Source organism: Cervus canadensis, chromosome 26 (genome assembly GCF_019320065.1).
Source record: "Cervus canadensis isolate Bull #8, Minnesota chromosome 26, ASM1932006v1, whole genome shotgun sequence".
Classification (NCBI taxonomy): domain Eukaryota; kingdom Metazoa; phylum Chordata; class Mammalia; order Artiodactyla; family Cervidae; genus Cervus; species Cervus canadensis.
The window spans coordinates 30,294,470-30,317,922 of record NC_057411.1 but is presented as its reverse complement, the minus strand read 5'-3'; the positions used below and the strand labels follow the sequence as shown (position 1 = coordinate 30,317,922).

Below are 23,453 nucleotides of genomic sequence, written 5' to 3'. Positions count from 1 at the left end.
TCCCAACCTCCTGTAGATGTGCCCTTATCATGCTCCCATCTTGCAGCTCACAAAGGCTGTTCTTACCTGAAAGGTCTGCCTGTCATAGCTTCCCACCCATCACTCCAAGTGACTAGACTACTCATCCTTCAAGAAAGAGTCCAGCAACGCCCGCCCCCAGGAAAGGATTCTCCCCGAGCCCCTGTCCTCTCTTCCTCCACGCTCACAGCCTCATCACCTGCAAGCTGTAACTGTTCATTGGTGTATCTTCACTTGAATGGGAACTCCTTAGAAATACACCGCTTCTTTTTCTTTGGGTCCTCCATATCTATATCCTGCATATAACAAGTGTGTGACAGATGGTTTTACGTATTTCATGTCAAAACACTTTGCCTAAGTGAAATACAATACAAACAGCTGTGATCAAGAAATCTCCCCAAATATAAAACTATACCTGATAATCTAAAATACAGTCCTATCTACTCACTTTTAAACTCAAAAAAAAAAAAGAGGAGAAAAGGTTATCATTAATTCAACCATTACTCAGATTTAGGCCTTAACCTACATAATCTGTATCAAACATTAATGTAGTGAATAACTATAAAATTATTTAAAACACTATAATATTCCATGGGTCTCAAAGAGTCAGACACAACTGAGAGACTGAACAACAACAAATATTCCTCTATTGGTCTTAAAAATGTTGCCATTGTAACTATTCATTGTAAACTACATACAGCTCTTCTTTTCATAAATCAATAAAAGGTCATTACTAACAATAAAATAAAACACAGTATTTCCTAAATTAGTTGTCATGGGATGAAATAATGACAAGTCCCACCTGTAAGATGACCCAATGTAACATCACCAGTTACACAATCACTTCATGAAGGCAGAGAGGGAGCAGTTCAAGTGTGACTACTGTCAAACCCTGTTATCTCACACAAAAAGGCTTACTTTGAACTTGCTGTCTCAACGTCACACTACATGCAGTGAGGAATACAGTGTTCTTTGTGGGTGAAGATGCTATTTAACCAATGACATCTGCTAGGATTAAAAATGAGTACTGTTCCCTGCCCCCCCGCTTTTTTTTAATAAATGCCTTTTCAAATTTCAGCATAGCTTTGCTTACCTGGCTTTTATTTGGCTTTTCCTAGAAGCTGCTTCACTAGCAGTCATCGGTTCAGGAAGAGTTGAAGGAATAGGAGAATTCTTGGAAGAAAAAAATAAAACATTTCATTTTAGTTTTCGTTTCAATTGCAGAAAGTTTTATTGAAACATTGCAAATATATTCTTAAACTTTAACAGCACTGTCTGTGAGAAACTATTTCTTCACCTCTTCACTTTGTAGATACCTACAAGTTGTTGACACATATTTGCCCAATCTAATCCGCAAATATCACTATGTGTTACACTTAAGTGTCGCTTTCTTATTTGTATTCCAGAGAAACCCTTGGAAAACAGAACAATATTAGATTATATAATACATATATATATTATAACCACTTTACAAATGGGTAAACCTGGGGTATAAAGGACCACACAACGACTATTTCACACACTGGAAAAAGAAGCAAACACCAAGTACATGAATTAAGTGCTGTTTTACAGACTGAAGGTAATTTTCATGACACTGCTTGTCAAGTCCAGCAAACAAGAACAGAGGCTTCGCTCACTTGCTTCTGCTCTCTGGTGTTCAGTTTACAATAATTACTCAAAAAAAGTCACAGTAAGTACTCAATAAATGTTTGCAGAGTGAAAGGCTGAAAATCCAGGCAAATGTCAAATAAAATTCATTACTAGAATGTGAGCAATGACTTTCAGCTTCAACCAAGAATATATTACACTGACATAACAAGAATTTCAAAAAATGAAAAGGAAAGGGACCAAATTCCTTCTTTTTTCTTAGTGGAGTGGATTAAGTTATATACAAAGGAAACCTATAAGAAAAAGTAAGGCCACTCAAGTTGAAAAAGCTTAAAAATCAGTGTTTTGATTCTAGACCTTTATTAAAGTTAGCAGACTTGCCATGTACTGTTAATCTGATATAGTGAAGTACAGGGTGCAGACAACAGACACATTCAAAGCCTTTTAATGGTATCAGCTATAATACATCTTCCCTGAACTACACGCTGGGTTTTACAGTTATTATTTCTAATCCTCATAATTACTATCCTTGTTTTACAGAAAAAGTAACAAACATTAAGCAACTTCCCAAAATATACAAAACCAGTCACTGATATAGACAACTGAGTCCAGTTCAGTTCAGTCCCTCAGTTGTGTCTGACTCTCGGTGATGCCATGGACTGCAGCACGCCAGGCCTCCCTGTTAACCACCAGCTCCTGGAACTTGCTCAAACTCCTGTCCATCAAGTTGGTGATGCCATCCAACCATCTCATCCTCTGCCATCTCCTTCTCCTCCTGCCTTCAATCTTGCCCAGCATCAAGGTCTTTTCCAATGAATCAGTTCTTCGCATCAGGTGGCCAGAGCATTGGAGTTTCAGCATCAGTCCCTTCCAATGAGTAGTCAGGACTGATTTCCTTTAGGATGGACTGGTTTGATCATGCAGGTCAAGGGACTCTCAAGAGTCTTCTCCAACACCACAGTTCAAAAGCATCAACTCTTCAGCACTTGGTTTTCTTTATGGTTCAACTCTCAAAACCATACATGACTACTGGAAAAACCATAGCCTTGACTATTCGGACCTTTGTTGGCAAATAATGTCTCTGTTTTTTAATATGCTGTGTAGCTTGGTCATAGCTTTTCTTCCAAGGAGTAAGCATCTTTTAATTTCATGGCTGCAGTCACCATTTGCAGTGATATTGGAGCCCATGAAAATAAGTCTCTCACTGTTTCCATTGTTTCCCCATCTGTTTGCCATGAAGTGATGGGACCAGATACCATGATCTTAGTCTTCTAAATGTTGAGTTTTAAGTCAGCTTTTTCACTCTCCTCTTTCACTTTCATCAAGAGGCTCTTCAGTTCCTCTTTGCTTTCTGCCGTAAGGGTGGTGTCATCTGCATATTTGAGGTTACTGATATTTCTCCCAGCAATCTTGATTCCAGCTTGTGCTTCATCCAGCCAGCATTTCATATGATGTACCCTGCATAGAAGTTAAATAAGCAGGGAGACAATATACAGCCTCAATGTACTCCATTTTCAATTTGGAACCAGTCTGTTGCTCCACGTCCAGTTGTAACTGTTGCTTCTTGACCTGAGTACAGATTTCTCAGGAGGCAGGTAAGGTGGTCTGGTATTCCCAACTCTTTGAGAATTTTTCCACAGTTTGTTGTGATCCACACAGTCAAAGGCTTTGGTGTAGTCAATAAAGCCGAAGTAGATGTTTTTCTGGAAGTCTGTTGCTTTTTCTGTGATCCAACAGATATTGGCAATTTGATCTCTGGTTCCTTTGCCTTTACTAAATCCAGCTTGAACATCTGGAAGTTCACAGTTCACGTACTATTGAAGCCTGGCTTGGAGAATTTTGAGCATTACTTTGCTAGCGTGTCAGATGAGGGCAATTGTGTGGAAGTTTTGAACATTCTTCGGCATTGCCTTTCTTTGGGATTGGAATGAAAACTGACCTTTTCCAGTTCTGTGGAACTGAACCCACTTCTCTCCATTTATAATGCCTATGCTCTGTACACCAAGGGCAACCAAACTTTCTCAGTTTACAGAATGCTGAGTATCTCAGCCATTTTTCATGACACCCCCAGCCCAACCATGCTCCTAAGAAATCTAACAGTCCTGCTTTTTCAATAGTCAACTTAATAATAGTCTATGCTATTTCAGAGATGTCACTGTGATCCCCTCAATGATGTAAAGTGTCCTGCAGTGCCATCAAATCCACCATAGCTCCCCAGAGCACCCCAGCACTTATACTTTGTATCTGCAGCTTTGCATCAAAAATACTAATTACAAATATACCATTACATCACTTGTCATGAAACAAGTGACTCTGAAAGCATATATACCCACACATGATGAAATGGATTTTAAATTCATATCCTACTTACTTATAGTACAAAAACTACTTACATTGATGTTGGAGACTGGACAATCCTTTTTGGCAAATTTAAACGCAAAATATGACACTTGAAATATATCGGGTCTCCGCTCTGGATCTGGTTCAAGCATGAACCCTACAAGAATAAACCAAAATGTTAAGAAGTTTCACTGAACACAGAAGCAATTAGAGGCACATTAAAAAGATATATACTTCCATTCTAAGGTTAGTGATGCTTCCGGTAAAATTTGGGAATGTTTATAGAAAATACAAAAATTGTTATTTTATACATTATCCCAAGCTAAAGATAAATGAGTCCTAAGACAGATCAGTACTGAAAGCATGAATTACAAATATGAATATTCTTCTGAGACTCTGACACAAAACAAAAAGTGAGTTTAGTCAACACTGGGGAATTATTCAAGAAAATTTCTGGGCTATAGTAGGGGTCCTTATTTTCACTATTATCTAAAATAACTTTTACGTATCTGCTAATATTTTTAGATATATCAATTTTTAAGGGCTTCTGAAACATGAAGAGAAGACTAAACTATATGCATTACAATCTACTTAACAAAGTAGTATAGGGAAGTAGTACAGGGTCGGCACTGTAGTTTTCTTAAAACACATTTTCCTCCCACATGGATGACAGCAGTATTCATCATAGTTCTGTATTTCAATATGCTATCCACAACATGTTTAGAAGTACAAGCATAGTCTTACGGTTCTATTATGAACAGTTTTCACACCAATCCTACAGCACTGCTTGAAAGGCCTGACCTTTTTTCTAACCAAAATGGCCACTACATTTCTTGAACTACTTGCTAAATTACAATTTCACAAGAAGGCCGACATTTATACTGCATCCTATACATGAAAAAAACCATATTTTGTTACGGTATTCTTCATCTTCTAACTCTGCTTCATTGATTAAATTCTTATCATGTTCAAATCATTTTTAAACCTACTTGCAATATAAAGTTTACAGCATTAATTAGACAATATTCTGAAATTTGCTAACAAAATTATGTTGAGATAAAAGTATATAAATAACTACCTTAATATTACAAATCAAAATTAAATCCTCCTTTCAATCCTAAGTAATATTACAAGTCAAAATTAAATCCTCCTTTCAATCATAGGTAATATTTGAACAAATAACGTGTAATACATCGCTGACAGCATGATAAGTTAACCTGGTTAAAAACATGGTTGGATGGCAAGTGCCACTAAGCACAAACAAGTTATTTGAGAGATTTTGAACTCAGTTTTATTATATTCTGCACGTCACTTGGTTTTATACACTTAAAAAGGCTAACATATACCACTTACAAAATTGATATTTTATTATTTTATCATGTTAGAATGAAATAGCTCAAAACATTTAATTCTAATATTAGTTGATATTCAACCTCATTCCAGAAAAGATCTGAAAAATCTACAAGGTTTATTTTATCCTCCAAAATCATATTTTATCTTGATAGCAATACATTGTTTTAGAAGCAACAATAGTATATGATATGGGAATACATTTATACCAACTTTTATAAATGCTTATTCATGTAATTTGTAAAAGTGAAACAAATCACAAGAAACTTATAAAATTGATAAACTTAAAACTTTTCTATCCTAACAATTCAGTTTATTTGGCCTTTAAAATCTTATTTCAATAGTAGCTAATTATAAATACTTTTTCCTATAGAGGACTTGAAGTGGCATACAAAACTGTAATTCTTTTTTAATATATGAGAAAATTAAGACTAATGAAAAAGTAATGGCTAAAAGGAAGGAAAAAAAAAGAGGGATAATGTTGTCAGTAAAGAAATTACATGTTTGGTTCTACAAATGCAGGGCCAAAACTGGAAAAATTTAGCTCTCTAGCTGTCAACACAAATAGGGCAACATGATCCATTATATGAATTGCAATATTCTTAAAAACAAACCAGGTGCTAAGAAAAAGCACCATTTCTAATATTGAAAGCAAAGAGAAAATTCCCCTTTGAGTCTTTCTAAAGATGGTTCCCACTGAGTGAACAATGTTCCTAAGAAACTACAATGAGTGACACACAGTCAGGTCTTATACCCGCCTTCATGCAGACCAGTGACCTAACAACAAAATGCAGTTCAGGAGAAGAAATTCTACAGGAGTACAGAACAATGAGGATACGAAAATACACTTTCCTGGCATGGCATAATCTTGGGAAAGGTTTTCTGAGTATCTAGAGAGGAATGGCAATCCTTTGGGCAACCCTGTATTTTTTTTTTCTTTTACAGTACATGAGAAGCATTGAAGAGAAATAAATAAATTTGAGCTTTTATGTTTTCTAACCAATATCTGTATAGGTAACTCTCTCTCTCAAGTTAAGCATAGCACATCTCCTAATGATTAAGTAACCAGGCTGTCGGTGTATTGACATCATCTTACAAGCAAACAAAAGGACCTCTAACTCCCCTAGCTCACATTTTCATGTAGGAATACATTTTCTGGAGGCTGTTTAGTTTGTCTGTTGTTGTTGTTGCTCGCTAAGTCATGTCCAACTCTTTTGCAATCCCATGGACTATAGCCCACCAGGCTCCTCTGTCCATGGGATTGTCCAGGCAAAAATACTGGAGTAAGTTGCCACTTCCTTCTCCAGGGGATCTTCCTGACCCAGGGATTGAACCCAGGTCCCCTGTTTGGCAGGTGGATTCTTTACTGTCTGAGCCACTAGGGAAGCCGTCCCTGATAACAAAAAGGTTGGGGACTGCTGGATTAATGAATACACACGTCTAACTGATCTAAAAGTGAATCAAGTTACTAAGTTTTTTAGAAAAGACAAAAAAGCTAGAATACACCCCTGTTTACCCAACTTAAAATGATCATGTTAGTCACCACAAGACCACTCCCATTAACTTTGCTTCTATTGCAAATATAAAATCAACTTTTAAAAAGTATACATGTATATGTGTGTTAGTCGCTCAGTCATATCCGACTCTCTGTGACACCACGGACTATAGCCTGTCATGCTCCTCTGTCCGTGGGATTTCCCAGGCAAGAATACTGGAATAGGTTGCCATTTTCTCCTCCAAGGGATCTTCCTGACCCAGGGATAGAACTTGCATCTCCTGTGTCTTCTTGCATTGACAGGCAGATTCTTTCTCACTAAGCCACCTGGGAAGCCCAACAGGTGTTGGTAGAACGTGGAAAAAAGGAAACCCTTGTGCAATGTTGGTGGGAATATAAATTGGTGCAGCCACTATGGAAAACAGTATGGAGGTATGTCAAAAAGTTGAAAAAAGAACTATCATATAATCCATCAATCCTACTTCTGAGTATGTATCTGAAAGAAACAAAAACACTAACTCACAAAAATATGTGCACCCCCAAGTTCACTGCAGCATTATTTACAATAGCCAAGACATGAAAGCAACTTAAGTGTCCATCAATGGGTCAATGGATATAGAAAATGTGAGAGGTGTGTGTGTGTATGTATGTATATATACCAATGGAATATTATTCAGTCATTAAAAAAAAAAGAGAAAGAAATCTTGCCATTTGCAGCATGGATAAACATGAGGGTAGCATATACGCTAAGTCAAGTCAGTCAGACAGTGCTGTGCTGTGCTGTGCTTAGTCACTCAGTCGTGTCTGACTCTTTGCAACCCCGTGGACTGTAGCCCGCCAGGCTGCTCTGTCCATGGGATTCTCCAGGCAAGAATACTGGAGTGGGTTGCCATGCCCTCCTCCAGGGGAATCTTCCCAACCCAGGGATTGAACCCAGGTTTCCCACATTGTAGGCGGATTCTCTACCGACTGAGTCACCAGGAAAGTGGGTAGCCTATCCCTTATACAGAGGATTTTCCTGACCCAGGAATCGAACCAGGGTCTCCTGCATTGCGGGCAGATTCTTTACCAGCTGAGCTACCAGGAAAGCCCAGGTCAGACAGAGAAGTTCATTATGTGAGTAACATAATGATTTTATGTATATATGTATTATGAAATGGGTGACCACAGTAGATATAGTAAATATCTATCACCTCACAGAATTAAACATTGTTTTCCCTTGGGATGGGAACTCTTTAAGATCTACTGTCTTAGCAACTTTGAAATATACAGTACACAGTACAATATTTTTAACTATAGTCACATGCTGTATATTACATCCTCAGGACTTACTTTATAACTCAAAGTTTATACCTTTTGACCACCTTCATCTCTTTCACCCATCTCCCACCTTTGGCAATCAGCAGACACTGCAAGATCCTCAATAAAATCCTTAGTCCAATTGTGATAAAAAAAAACATTATACTTAACAACAAAATCATGCCACTGATATGGTGATTTATAACAAAAGCTTCAAAGAAAGGTTAAATTTCAATTGGCTAGAACACTCAACAGCCAAAGAAAATTCCTCAATCTATTTTTTGAGCATTCCAATTAATCAGTTCTTTCATGCTTCTGATGCCCTAAATTTTGCAATGAAGGAAGAAAGCAACTGGTTAAAACAGAGTGGCTTGATGGGTCTGATGTTTATTCATATATACTCAAAAGGTATGCTTGCTCTTTGAAAAAAAAAATACACATTTTGCAAAATGGCAAGCTAAAAATAACAAGGCTAATGGAGAAAAGAGAGATGAGACAAACCACTGAAAACCTATACAGCTCAGTCACCAGAACTCTGAGAAAAACATTAATTGGTATCTGAAAAGGTAACTTGGACTGCCCAGGCAGGTAGCTTATTTGGCTGAAAGCTGTCAGAAGGACAGAAAAACATATCAAAACAAGACTAGGAGGTTATCCACCAATAAAGATAAAGTGCAGTTCTGAGCCATAAAGGATGCTATTCAGGAGGCCATCCATTAGCAGAGAGTCACACAAAAGCTGAGAGGTAGACCTCTCTGGGAAGGAAACCCCAGATACAAGCACTCATGTTTAATATTCTCCAATTAGAGCTGAAAGTTCATGCTGGCAGTGAAGCAGCCAAGCTTAGGGCTATTTCCTTTCCCCTGTAAGTTATAACACCACCTCCCCCACGCCATTACTCTGGTTCCCCTCACCTAGGAAAAACACTCTATGTGAAGTAGTGTAGTTTTTGTGTTCAGCTGACATAATCCTCTAATTTCCAACATGTATGGGCAAATCCACATTAAAGAAATGTGGATTTCTTTAAAGAAACAAAGAAGATTATGCTTTAAATAAGTTTGCCAAGTGAAGCAACATATATCCTTTTATGCTCCATTTCGATTGTTTTTCTCTTGGAGTGTTTGCTCTGTGTTTTGGGGTGGTTTTTTTTTGAGTTACATGAGCCTCATAAATTACAAAAGTTAGTCAATCACCAAATGTGTAACAAATCATCTTTTGCAGAAATTATACCATGTGCATATTCAAGAAATTAAGTTACAGGATCTGTCAAAAACGAAGAAAAAACTCTGAAAAGAGACTGTAAGAAAAACTGAGGCATTCTTTTGGAATGAAAGGTCCACAAGATTACTCCTTCTGATATTACACTTAGCTTGCTTTCTGATTTTATAATCAACAAGGAATAAACAGTAAAAAATGTGGCAAATAAACTACAATTTTAAATTGGAAATAGTTTGATCTAAACAAGAAACAGATCAGGTTATTTTGATTTCAAAAGTACAAAGACTGAATAATGAAATGTTATGCTGGAAAGTTTTTCCAGAAATTCCAGTTTCCTTAATTACATAACCTCTATGTTCTATAAAAGCTTATCTAGAGCTTAAAAACATCCATGTACTAATCAGTAATTAGTCTATTTTCATTCCTATAAAAGTCTTATAAACATCTTTTTTTAAAGATTTTTTTGATGTAGATAAATTTTAAAATCTTTATTGAATCTGTTACAATATTGCTTCTGTGTTTTTATGTTTTGGTTTTATAGCGGTGAGGTATGTGGAATCCTAGCTCCCCAACCAGAGGTCAAACCAGCACCCCCTGCACTGGAAGGCAAAGTCTCAACCACTGGACCACCAGGGAAGGCCCTGAACATCCTTTTAAATGTATTTCTTGACTATAGCAGTTTCACAAAATTATAATAACATGAAATTAAAAGACTAGTTTTAGGTAAAGGAACAGAAATAGCAGGCCCTGCGTATAGTACCTTACAATTCTTTTCATAAATTTCCAAGTACTTACTTATTAAGCAATGTATGTTATGGGAATAACGAGAGTTGTCTGGGATGGTGAAGCTGCCGTCACAGATGGCAACCTGGCTCTCACCAAAAGGAAGAGTGAAGAAACAAAGTTTATACAGTAAACATCCCAGGGCCTGGAAAACAAAGAAGCATGAATATCATCAGAACTCAAGTATCAACTTGATCACAAGAGCAAAAAAAAAAAAAAGCCACAAATGAAAAACTAAATATGTTATTAAGAAAACAAAAGCCTAATGTTTCTATATTGACTCAATCTTTTCACAAATTACAACTTAAATTAATGCGTGTGGCTAGATGGATGAATTAATGCTCTCATAGAACACTAGATCATGAATGACAGAACTAAAATTAGAAGTGACTGGTTCCCTTTGGGAGAAAAATTACATTTTCATTTCTTTCACAAAGAAAATATATATTTAGTACACAGCTAGCATGTAACAACCAACAAAGCAAGCACAAAGCTCCTTGTAGCAGAATATTTTAAAAATTCACTATAAAACACATTTTAAAGCTCCAAGTTTCAAATAGGAGTTAGCCAGCACAGTTAAATTTATCAGACACCCATCAACACTGATTATTCACTGAGCACATGTCATTATTTCATAGTATAAAAATTAGTTCTCTACTTCTAAACATAATCCTACAATTTTCATTCTACATTATACTAGTCATATTTGTACCTGAGTAATCTATATAAAATTCAGAAAGAAAGGGCTCTGTCTGCTTTGCTTGTATGGATTCATAGACATCACAGTGCCAATAAATCTACTTTCTGACAATGAATACAAAACACCCTAAGACACAAATTGTGTCTGGAAAAGTAGCACAGGAAATTTTTAGCTAAACTGCCAACAGCTCAAATCTGAGACGTGGTAATAAAATGTGATTTTCTGCTCAAGAAATCATTACACTGTCACAAGAAGTGTCGCCTACAAAGCGTTATGAGTGTAAGGGACAATTCTAACTCTAAACTGATTACATAAAATTATCCAGTAGTTACTATACAATGACATCAGCAATAACTGAAATCTGGCCTATCTAAACACTAGCGCATCAGCTGGCCTTTGTTGGCTTTTTCGTCACACAGCAACCTGGCAAGCCAATTAACAAATACACTAGTTTTATAACTGCTACGAAGGTCACAAAATACAGAAATACCTTTCTGAGTTCAACAGTATTAATTTACAAAACATTATTTTCAATATTACAAAAGTCCTTTAACAAAACAAGTTTAGAGACTCTAGAAATTTCAATATATTAGTTCAAAAACATTACTAGATTATTTACTATGTGACTAATAAAACTACAAAGATTCTGAATGGAAGTAACGAGTTCAATGTGGCTTTAAAAAATTTATGATGCATTTTTCTCTAAGGAAGATATTTTCAGCTTCTATACTGCAAACTGAGCATAAGGCTTCCTTAACAGCACTAAAAAAATGACTATTAATGGTGTAATGTCTGCATTAAATTATACCTTTCTTCTGCCCAGATGACAGTGAAGCAAAGGAGATCTGCTTTTTAGCCAGTTTTATCTTGTCACTCAAACCTTCAGTAATGTGTCTTTTGTTAGAGTATATGTTGTGGGAGTTCCCAGGTAACAATTTTAGATAGCAATGCCAGTGTACTTCAAAAACATTAATCTAAAATACTCTGCTTCAGAGTGTGAACACAAGGAGGTGTCCTAATTTTTTTCACACCAAAGGCATTTCCCTCTTTTTCCATTTGATACAATGAGAACTGTTCAGGAAACAGGAGGGAATGAATGACCTAATTCTGAGGGTTGAGTATCACCATCTTCCATTTTCCCCATTAAAAGGTAACATGAAGCATCTCTCACTGAACTTCCTATTGGTCAATAAAATCAGCATCCTAGTTCTCAGGATAAAAATAACCTACAATAGAAATTTCAAAGTAAAAAATGAATTTCTCCAAAATACATATGCTAAATGAATACTTTAACCTCAATATCATAACTCTCTAAATACTGTTCTGAAATAAGATCAAAATATAGCTCTTAACTGATATGAACTGATTTCTTTTTCTGGATATTCTCAAATTCACACCTAAAATGTTGTAGGCATTTCATCTGAGCTATGACAAGCATAAAAATGGTATCAAGGAAATTGAAACTCTATCTCTGTCAAGCATATAAATACATTCTGTTTTCTGATAATTTTTCTGGCTTCTTTTTTTTTTTTTTCTGGCTTCTTTTTTATCTTTGAGTATCTATTTGTCATCCCACAGCTATATCCAGTTACCCATTATAGAAATGCCACTCCATATAACTAACCTGTAAATGGAATAAATTTTAAACTTGTTGCTGTTTAGTTGCTAAATTATGTCCTACTCTTTTGTGACCCCATGGATTGCAGCCCTCCAGGGTCCTCTGTCTATGGGATTTCCCAGGCAAGAATACTGGAGTGGGTTGCCATTTCCTTCTCCAGGGGAGCTTCCCTGACCCAGGGATCAAACTCATGTCTCCTGCATTAGCAGATGTACTCTTTACCACTGAGCCACCTATCGCTGACAATTTTAGCCATCCTGGCACAAATTTTAAGCTTGGGGAAAAACAAACAACAAAGAAAGACTCCCTCCTTTTTGTTAAGACATTGGGTAACAAACATGTTCTTAAAAGACTTTTTTTAAATCAACCCTTGATGATTTCAAAACAGCAGTCAACGTATGAATCTGTTGTTTCCTCCGCTGTTGAAATACTCTTTTAGGTAATGTGGGTTTCAACACTAGTCACAAAATTAGGCCAGGAAAAGACTTCCACAATCACCTCCTCTAATTAATACCTTCATTTTATAAATTAAGATTCAACTGAATTTGTTTTCTACATTATACTACAAGCTATTTACTATAAGCCAATTAATGAATCAAATGTCAATGCTGAGAAGAGCCAACTGAATTTGAGTTATACAAGCTGGGAATCTGTAAGCAGGAGCAAATTGACTAAATCAAACCTATTTGTGGTTTCATTCAATTACATACAAATTCAACTACCACAAGATTTAAGAACCACTGATGAAAAAGTGCATAATATGTAGACAGAGGGAAAAATATTGTAGATACTCTTTTTTTATTACCTTGCAAGAATATTTCCCAATCTCTATAAAAGAATTTGGTCAGGAAAGGAGCACCAAGAAGATATTCATTTGCTTTCACCCATTACGCCTGACTGCTTTCTAAATATTATGCTTTAAAATGAAATCAAATGACTTTTCTTGTAAACTCTAGAAATACTTCTGAATGTTTTTCCTCAGTTCCTAATATGGCCACTGGTGGCAGATATGGCTGAATGCTTGTTAAATTTAAATGAATTCACATTTAAAATAGTTTCCTGCTAGTTTATTAAATATAGACAAAACACATTTTACTTATGAAATAACCTCAAAAGACATATTGACTCTCTAACATAAAGTTCAACTCTATAGAAACATGTTGTGTGTGTTAGTTACTCAGTCGTGTCCAATTCTTTGAGACACCCTGGACCGTAGCCCCGCAGGTTCCTCTGTCCATGGAATTCTCCAGGCAAGAATACTGGAGTGGGTTGCCATTTCCTTCTCCAGGGGATCTTCCCGAACCAGGGATCATACCTGAGTCTTCTGCACTGTAGGCAGATTCTTTACCATCTGAGCCACAAGGGAAGCCATAGAAACATGTTAAACCTCAATAATTCAATCTATATATAGATGCTAAAGAACCTCAATATACAGAGGTTAGTCAACGGTATGTTTATAATTTTTTAAAAATTTTACTCATGCTAGTTTCCACTAAAAAGATCCTAAAATACTTGAGAAAATTATAAGCATAACCAGTTAAGAGTTATGGCCAGCTTTTCCAAAACTGCACTCAAATCAAAAAAATTTTAACCGTCATATATAATCTAAATTCTAAAAAATACTGTGGTAAAAAGTTACGTTATGTGGAAACTGTTTACTTGCTTTTTTATACCTAAGTTTTCCATCTCCGGATCAAGAAGATATGTGCTAATATTTTTCTTCTGCTATTAGTAAGCTTTACTGTCCACCACTCTCTTCTACTTATTAGGAAATAACCTTGTGGAGGACAGGGGGAAGATAATCAACTGAATTCAGATCTTGTTAATTTGGTTAGTGAAAATGTCAGCCTTTCTTGGCCTTACCCAGATATCAGCCTTGGTGGTGATAGGCTTCCCTCCATAAAGGTTGATCATTTCAGGGGCTCTGTATGACAGAGTTGTATACCTGGCAGTAAATAAGTAAAATGGAGCGGAGATATAAAAAAAAAGACATACTGCATTGTTTCTACATAAAACACTACAAAAACTTCTAGGTTCAATAACATTATAGAGAAATAATACTGCTTTAAAAGCTCATTAAAAGCCCATCAAGTATTAAACAATACAAAGCATTATACACGTTTGTAACAAGTGCAATTGCATCTGTGATCATAAACACAATTTTTAAGAGAAAAAATTAAATAAAGACAATGTACTGGAACTATGGTTTTCCTTGAATTTCTTAAATGAAATAAGACAATTTGACTATAAAAATATCCTTATCAAAATATTTTAGTGTAGTAATTTAAAAGTGAAACTTCTACCCTCTCAAAAAATTAATTTATATGCTTATTAAGCAGTTTGTTTTTATGAATCCTAACATAATTTCTTACACATGGTAGTAAATCTTGAGGTTTGTTTTTATAATTATTCTTTTAAAAGTAATCTAGTTGTCATAATTAATTATTATTAATTACATTAAGTACACTTCCAAAACTGTTAGCATAAGTAGTTTGGAATTAAAAGATAAGGTGAATAAATATTTACAAGTATAAAAACTCCAAATCCACTATGAACAGAATAAAGTATTGCTCAATTTCATGGGAGAAATTATTAGAATATCAAAGGAATTCCTATACTATGACATAATTTAAGATTCACTTTGTTTTATTTTACATGAAGTATCTTAAAAACTCAATATTCTACCATCTTATTTTTTTCAAATCACCCTAACGTGATACATTCTGAATGATACTACTACAGAGGAGTGATCTAAGAAACCAGAATGTAAACTACATAAGGACAGGCCTTCTTTTTTGTTTACTGCTATACCGTAGCATCAACAACAGTGTCCAATATGTTGTACGCCCTGTGAACTGAATAAACAATTAGACCATTAATTCCTATGAGCCACTAAGTACAAGAACCCATGAGCTTATTACGTTCACCACTAGTGTAAAATTCTGCTAAACTTTAGCTATACTTCAGATCTTAACAGCAAAAAACTAAACTTCCAGCAAGCCAAAGATGCTTGAGCAGAATTCTGTAACAGTCATTATATATCACAACTCAATAACTTTTAAAATTATATGTATATACATATACCCATAAGAAGCCAATTCAATAATTCATTGTTCTGGTGTTCTTCAGGATGTTTATAAGTTTACTAAGGAGTTTGTTTTTATGGAATCTTAACATAACCATCACTGGCTGTTCCTGAGTAGAAATACACAAGTCTACAAAACCATAGTTTTATACAAATGGACCAGAATAATATCAGCTCTATTTGAGCCTATTTCAAAATACATGTCACAGTTCAAACAAAAGCTCATAGGCAGCCTTAAACCACTGAGAATCTGTGAGAAAGTGAAGAAAAGTAACTTAGAAAAAGGGAGCTACTTAGAAACTCCTATTCTGACAGATCTTTCTGCATTCTGCATCATTTTATTAAGATGATCAAAGATTTACAAACAGTACTATTTTCTAAAACTAGAAAACAGAAAAGCCAGGGAAAGTCCTTACAATACTCTAGCAACCATGGAAAATACAAGGTTAAGAAAATATAAGGCAGATATGATTTATATTTCTACCAAAGAGTTCTCCAAAACAGTATTATAAAGTAACAAGTTTTCCACACAGTTTTCAATGCAATAATATCAACTTCTTAATAGTAAATACGAGGCCAAAGTTTAAGTATTTTTCCTAACAAGCACAAATCCTCACTCAGTATCAATAAACACAAAGATGGTTAATTGAACTCAATAATAACTTCAAACTCCCTTTAATGACTCCACTAATTACTACAGCTTATTTAACAAATTTGTTAAATTTGATTAATTTGTTTACAATGTAGATGAAAATTTTGCTTACATGGTAAAATGTATTTCCTACTGAACTAGATGAGACATAAACTAATCAATTATATCACACAGAAATATCTTAAAGAGATCTATTAATGGAATATCTAAAGTTTAAACTAGCAGAGCTGGTCACAGACTCAAGTTAACTAAAATTCTCATGAGACAAAACAAAAATTAACACTTACTTTTTAATTTCTTCTTCTACTGTATTAACTCCATCTTTTTGAGGATTAAGAAATTTATTTGTGGCACTGCCAAAGTCACAAAGTACATAGTTTCCACCATCATTCAACAAAATATTTTCTACCTTCAGAAAAGAAAATCAATAATTAGTAGTATTTTCAAAGTGAAAATTGTCTTTTTACAACAATGTTTTTACACAATAAATACCAAAGGACTTGTTTTACACACACACACACACACATACACACGTATATACAGAGAGACGGCACCTCAAACTGTGAGAAAGGGCAAATGATTCAGAACAAAAATACATGTTACTTTATCTACTGCTTCTCTCACTAAGAACACAGGAGTGTTTCTTCCATCCCAGGATGAGTTTTACAAGAGCCAAGTAACCCTTTTTGTTGTAACATGTTGAGTCACTAAGTTGTATCCGACTATTTGTGACCCTATGGACTGTAGCCTGCCAGTCCATGGGATCTGCTGTTCATGGGATCTCCCAGGCAAGACTACTGGAGCAGGTTGCCATTTCCTTCTCCCAGGGATCTTTCCAACTCAGGGATCAAACCCGTATCTCCTAAATTAGCAGGTGGATTCTTTACCACTGAGCCACCTGGGAAGCCCTCAAGTAACCATAAGTCCTCTCTCTAACGCTTCTATAAAAAAGAACTGCTAGTAGCAGTGAGTCTATACCCTACCTCCATTTTCATCCTTTTCTGACACTTCAGTTTTTCTACAGAAAAAACAAAAACCATTCCAATTCTACCTCTGATTAACTCCTAATTCCATTTTTATCTAAAATACTACACTGAAAAACACAGATCTAACTTTGTGTCTTAACTTAGAGATCAGAGTCGAAATAAATAAAGTTTCGCGCGCAGTTTCTAAAACAGGAGAGTGTGGGTTCACAGGCCAACTGTGCCACTTATTATCACATGTACCCTGGGCAGTTTGCTTAACCCCTCTGAGCTTCAGTTTCCTCACCTATAAACTGGGGGAAATGACCTCTGTTACATGAGACTGTTGTAGAAACGGTAAAAGCTGAATGTATTAAAACATGTAAAAAGCTTAAAACACAACAGAAATAAGGTAAGCATACAATAAATGACACTATTATTATTAACTTTTTTACAGTGTTTTTATTTTTATGATATAGCCTTGAATGAGTGATTAAATTTCTCTCCACTCAACCAAAATACTCACATTAGTTTCTTTATAATTTTTCTTCTATATTTCATTTTAGTTTACTTTTTTTTTTTTTCCAATTATTTTTATTAGTTGGAGGCCAGGGGAATCGGGGAGGGGGGGGGAGGTGGGAGGAGGATTGGGATGGGGAATACATGTAACTCCATGGCTGATTCATGTCAATGTATGACAAAACCCACTTCATTTTAATTTACTTTTAAACATACTTGTAGAAAATAAGGATTTATACAAGAAATCTACTTAAAAATATCTACTTAAGCAGGTTTGAATAAATTTCCACACATAAAAACAACTAATTCTAGTCAATATGGTCTATATAATAGTATGAAATTCAATGTCTTTGTTTTAAAACCAAGGAAAACTTGGCTGAAAACATCAACTTTACATTAAAAAAGTTAATGAGCTAAAATAGCAAAAAATCATCTGACCAAATTATTAGGGAAAATGTAAAAGAGCTGCATATCCAGAAGAACTGAAATGAAAGATGCTACACTGATTATCCAAATTAAGGGACAGAGATGTGGAGTCAAACACTGTGATCTTACCTTAGCTTGTATTCTTTAGCATAAATTTCCCTAAAAGATGCCTTCATGGTTAACAACCTATATTCTGAGTAACATCTTCTATTCTCTCGTATCTTAAGAGCATTTTATTGTCACTTTTCAAAGTCGTCTGTGCTGAGTGCTCAGTTGCTCAGTTGTGTCTGACTTTTTGCAGCCCTATGGACTATAGCCCGCCAGGCTCCTCTGTCCATGGGGATTCTCCAGGCAAGAATACTGGAGTGGATTGCCATTCCCTTCTTCAGGGGATCTTCCCAACCCAGGGATCAAACCCGCCTCTCTTATGTCTCCTGCATTGGCAGGCAGGTTCTTTACCACTAGTGCCACCTGGGAAGCCCAATAACAAGCCAGAATTGAGATTCATTCATTCAGTAAACATTTACTGAGACTCTGCTATGTGCCAGCACTGTACTAAATGCTTGGATACATCATAACAAAAGAGAGAAATCCCTGCTCACAGAGAGCTTACCTTCCAATGGAAGAGGACAGAAAATAAAACAACAGTCTTATAAGCAAATTACATAGTATCTGAGAAACTGACAAATGATAATAAACGGTAGAACAAGTAGAAAATGGAAAGGTTATGTTGTAATTATAAATAAGGTGGTACAAGCATAGCACTCTGAGAAAGTGAATCTGAGTGAACTTGAAGTGGGGGAAAGGTTTACCTTAGGATATCTGGGCATAGAACATTTCAGGAAGAGGAATTTTTGTAATCTTAGTGTTTCCAAGTATCAAAGAAGATACCTATGTTTCTAAAGAATGTAATGATAGCTCAAGCAATATAATTTCAGGAATCTTCAATCCCGTTTGGGCACTTTTTCCAGTGTAACAGGTGTACCATATACAAAAGGTCAGATTCCATGAATATGAAAGACAAAGTGACCTTAAAGTGACAATCACCACCAAATTATAAGAAATTACCTAAAACTGTAGTAAAGTATAAATAAATAAGAGACCCATTTACAGTGAGCTCCAATATCTCTGGAAAATTCCTTGATGCTTAAAATGAACTACAGGAAACAGGAGGAGTGCTGGCAGGACAGTATGGAGAGACACCCCGCCTGCGGCGGTGACGTTCACATTCTTGTTCACGTGAAACCTTTTAGAGAAGCCTGCTCAGTACAACGGAAGCAGAGCAGGGAGCACAAAATCCACTTCTACAACCATGTGAGAAACTGTCAGGGTCATGGAAAGCACAGCTTCAATTCTGCAGTCAGTCTTTACATGGCCTCAGGGAACGCAGCAGAGAACGGAGAGACCAGTCTGAGTGCTGGTAACAAGAACTGCTTTAGATGAAGACAGTCCAAGGACATTTTAACTCCAAAGTTTAAAAGGTAGTAATCCATAAGGAGTCTAAAGTTCCTACCTTGAGATCCCGGTGAATTATCGGAGTCTTACACTGATGCAACCTTGCAACGGCTTCACAGGTATCACAGAATATCTGTAACACTTCTGCTTCCGTAAAGCCAGTCTGCAGCTTCTTATTCATCTGATTCACTACCTGCCCAGCTAACCAAAAAAAGTAATATTGATGACATTTTTAATAACTGAAGACTACCACAGACAAAGAAATTAAGAAATGACTTTACAGTCTCAGGTAATGGAAAACTGGCTTTCTCATTATTTTCATGTAAAAATGCTTATTATACACCATATTCTGTTGCTTCAATGACATAATTTTTTTTCACATTTTATATCTTTGATATGAGAATATCTGATGATTTTAACATTTTAACAATTCCAAAATCAAGATGTATCTTGTAACTGATGGCATCACAAATTTGAAGCAACAGTTATTCAACTATGCTAATTACGGGGGTAAACAGTGGTGAACGAAAATAAAGTATCTATTATCACAAAATTTATACCTAAAGGTAGAGATAAATTATTAAACAATCACACACATAAATATTTATCAAAGTTACAAACAACAAGGATAATATGAGAAAAACCCAAATTTAAATTGGTAAAGGATGGGAAGAAGAGACTGGCAGAGAAGGCCTGTCTAAGGAAGTGATTATTTATGTTTAAACTGAAGGTTAACTAGAAATTAACCTGGCAGAGATTTGGCAGAACACCCTAGTGACAGCAAGTGACATGTAAAAAGGCCTCTAGTTTGGGAAACAGTTTGATGATTTTGAATAACTTAAAGAGAACCAATTTGAGTATGGTCTAGAAAGCATCAAGAAGAGAGTAAAATAAAGATGATACTGACAAGAGAGAGAGAAATTTAAGATTTTGTCTTGAGAATCAAGGAAACTTCCTGATCAGATTTTGAAAAGATCTTCTTGACAGGGGGATGGAGGAATCACAAGAGAGAAAAAGAGATGTATAAGGGACTAATGTTCTAAACCAGGTTAAGAGATAACTTACCAGGGCAGAGTAACCTACCAAAGTCAAACAGCCACACCAACAAGCCCTGAGAGAGTTATTAAATAAGTATTGAGTGGACTACAATAACTGATAGCATAATGGTGACAATTTTTATACTAAGAGAAAGTTTACTATCATATTCTCAGAATACAAATATATGATTCATTCAGAAAACATTCTAACCTAAATAAAGTTTGGAAATTTAAAAAGGCAAGCTTGTGTTTGAAATTTTCCTTTAACAAGTTTGAATAAATGAATGTCTGTTATTTTGTAATGTGTAAGAAGGTGCATGGAACAACACCTGGTTCCAAATTGGGAAAGGAGTACATCAAGGCTATATATTGTCACCCTGCTTATTTAATTATATGCAGAGTGTACATCATGTGAAATGCTGGGCTGGATGAAGCACAAGCTGCCATCAATCAAGATTGCTGGGAGAAATATCAATAACCTCAGATACACAGATGACATAACCCTTATGGCAGGAAGCAAAGGAGAACTAAACAGCCTCTTGATGAAAGTGAAAGAGGAGTGAAAAAGTCGGCTTAAAATTCAACATTCAAAAAACTAAGATCATGGCATCTGATCCCATCACTTCATGGCAAATAGATGGGGAAACAATAGAAACAGTGACAGACTATTTTGGGGGGGCTCCAAAATCACTGCAGATGGTGACTGCAGCCATGAACTTAAAAGACACTCGCTCCTTGGAAGAAAAGCTATGACAAACCTAGACAGTATATTAAAAAGCAGCGACATTACTTTGCCAACAAAGGTCCCTCTAGACAAAACTATGGTTTTTCCAGTAGTCATGTATAGATGTGAGAGTTGGACTATAAAGAAAGCCAAGTGCCGAAGAATTGATGCTTTCGAGTTGTGTGTTAAAGTAGACTCTTGAGTCCCTTGGACTGCAAGGAGATCAAATCCCAAAGGTAATCAGTCCTGAATATTCATTGGAAGGACTGATGCTGAAGCTGAAACTCCAATACTTTGGCCACCTGGTGCAAAGAACTGACTCATTGGAAAAGACCCTGATGCTGGGAAATTGAAGGCAGGAGAAGGGGACGACACAGGATGAGATGGTTGGATGGCATCACCAACTCGATGGACATAAGTTGGTGATGGACAGGGAAGCCTGGTGTGCTCAAGTCCATGGGGTCACAAAGAGTCAGACACGACTGAGTGACTGAACTGAAGAAGGTGTATACACACTTGTTCCTTCTATTATTACTGTCTAAACAGCATTCTCATATGTATTCTGAAATAGTTAGTTTTTCCTTAGAACTTTAAAGCAGAGGAAAAAACATTAATTTTGCCCATGAATCCTCAATTTTCAGAAAATTCAGGTCTATTTGGTTATAATTTGTTCAAAGTATCTCATATAAGACTGAGGCACCTGACTATGCAGCAATTTTCTCCATACTTTGTTAGATGTCCTGACTCATTTTACGCAAAAATTAAACAGTAAAAGAAGTGGTTTATTGGTGTTTATTCATATTATTCAAGCTTCTCTGATGGCTCAGATGGGAAAAAAAAATCTGCCCACAATGCAGGAGACCTGGGTTTGATCCCTGAGTCGGGAAGATCCCCTGGAGAAGAGAATGGCTACAGACTCCAGTATTCTTGCCTGGAAGAATTCCACTAACAGAGGCAACTGGTTGGCTACAGTCAACGGGGTCACAGAGTCAGACATGACTGAGCAACTCACACACACACTCTTGAGAGTCCCTTGGACTGCAAGGAAATCAAACCAGTCAATCCTGAAGGAAATCAATTCTGAATACTCATTGGAAGGATTGATGCTGAAGTTCCAATACTTTGGCCACCTGATATGAAGAGTCAACTTATTGGAAAAGACCCTGACGCTGGGAAAGATTGAGGGCAAGAGGAGAAGAGGGCGACAGAGGATGAGATGGTTAGACTGCATCACCAATTCAATGGACATGAACGTGAGCAAACTCCAGAAGACAGTGAAGGACAGGGAAACCAGGCATGCTGCAGTTAATGGGGTCACAAAGAGTCAGACACAACTTAGTGACTGAACAACAACATTCACCATTATTCAACTATCATTTCACAGCTAAAGAAATCATAACCTTGAATTCCTTCTACCTCTTGCAAACTTTCAATGTTTTAATGAGTAGAATAAACTTTAAACAAAGAGTTAGTCAATATTTTTTCCCTTTAGAGATCTTTGGGTTAGAAGCCTTGAATCACAAAATCTAAGTTCCCAGAAAAAGCTAAAAGCTCTATCTGAGCCGCACTTACTAATGTAGAAACTCAAAACCAAAGTCTTCTAAATAGACAGTGTATTAAAAAGCAGAGACATTACTTTGCCCACAAATGTCGAACAGTCAAGGCTATGGTTTCTCCAGTAGTCATGTACAGATGTGAGAGCTGGACAATAAAAAAGACTGAGCCCAAAGAATTGATACCTTTGAACTGTGGTGCTGGAGGAGACTCTTTCGAGTCCCCTGGACAGCAAGGGGATCATACCAGTCAATCCTAAAGGAAATCAGCCCTGAATATTCATAGGAAGGACTGACGCTGAAGCTGACACTCCAATACTTTGCATTAGTGCAAAGAGCTGACTCATTGGAAAAGACCCTGATGCTGCAAAAGACTGAAGGCAGGAGGAGAAGGGGACGACAGAGGATGAGATGGTTGGATGATATCACCAACTCAACAGTCATGAGTTTGAGCAAACTCTGTGAGACGGAGAGGGGCAGGGAAGCCTGGTGTGCTTTAGTCCATGGGACCGCAAAATATCAGACACAACTGAGCAACAACAAGACATTAAAGTAAAATTATTCTAAATGAAAATTTTAAAATCATATCCAAAAAGTAAATACTGCTGAAG

At 36.2% G+C, this 23,453-nt stretch overlaps 1 protein-coding gene across 2 annotated transcripts in view; it reads right to left on the bottom strand.

Annotated features, from left to right (window-relative positions):
- BMP2K (BMP2 inducible kinase) overlaps positions 1-23,453 on the bottom strand; it is a 108,714-nt gene that overhangs the window by 32,621 nt on the left and 52,640 nt on the right. For both annotated transcript variants that reach the window (XM_043448562.1, XM_043448563.1), the window contains exons 4-9: positions 19,587-19,729; positions 16,454-16,575; positions 14,293-14,374; positions 10,124-10,256; positions 4,020-4,123; positions 1,112-1,191 (exon numbers count right to left, since the gene is read on the bottom strand). In XM_043448562.1, the coding sequence (XP_043304497.1) occupies positions 1,112-1,191; positions 4,020-4,123; positions 10,124-10,256; positions 14,293-14,374; positions 16,454-16,575; positions 19,587-19,729 (664 nt within the window). The remainder of the gene's footprint in view (positions 1-1,111; positions 1,192-4,019; positions 4,124-10,123; positions 10,257-14,292; positions 14,375-16,453; positions 16,576-19,586; positions 19,730-23,453) is intronic.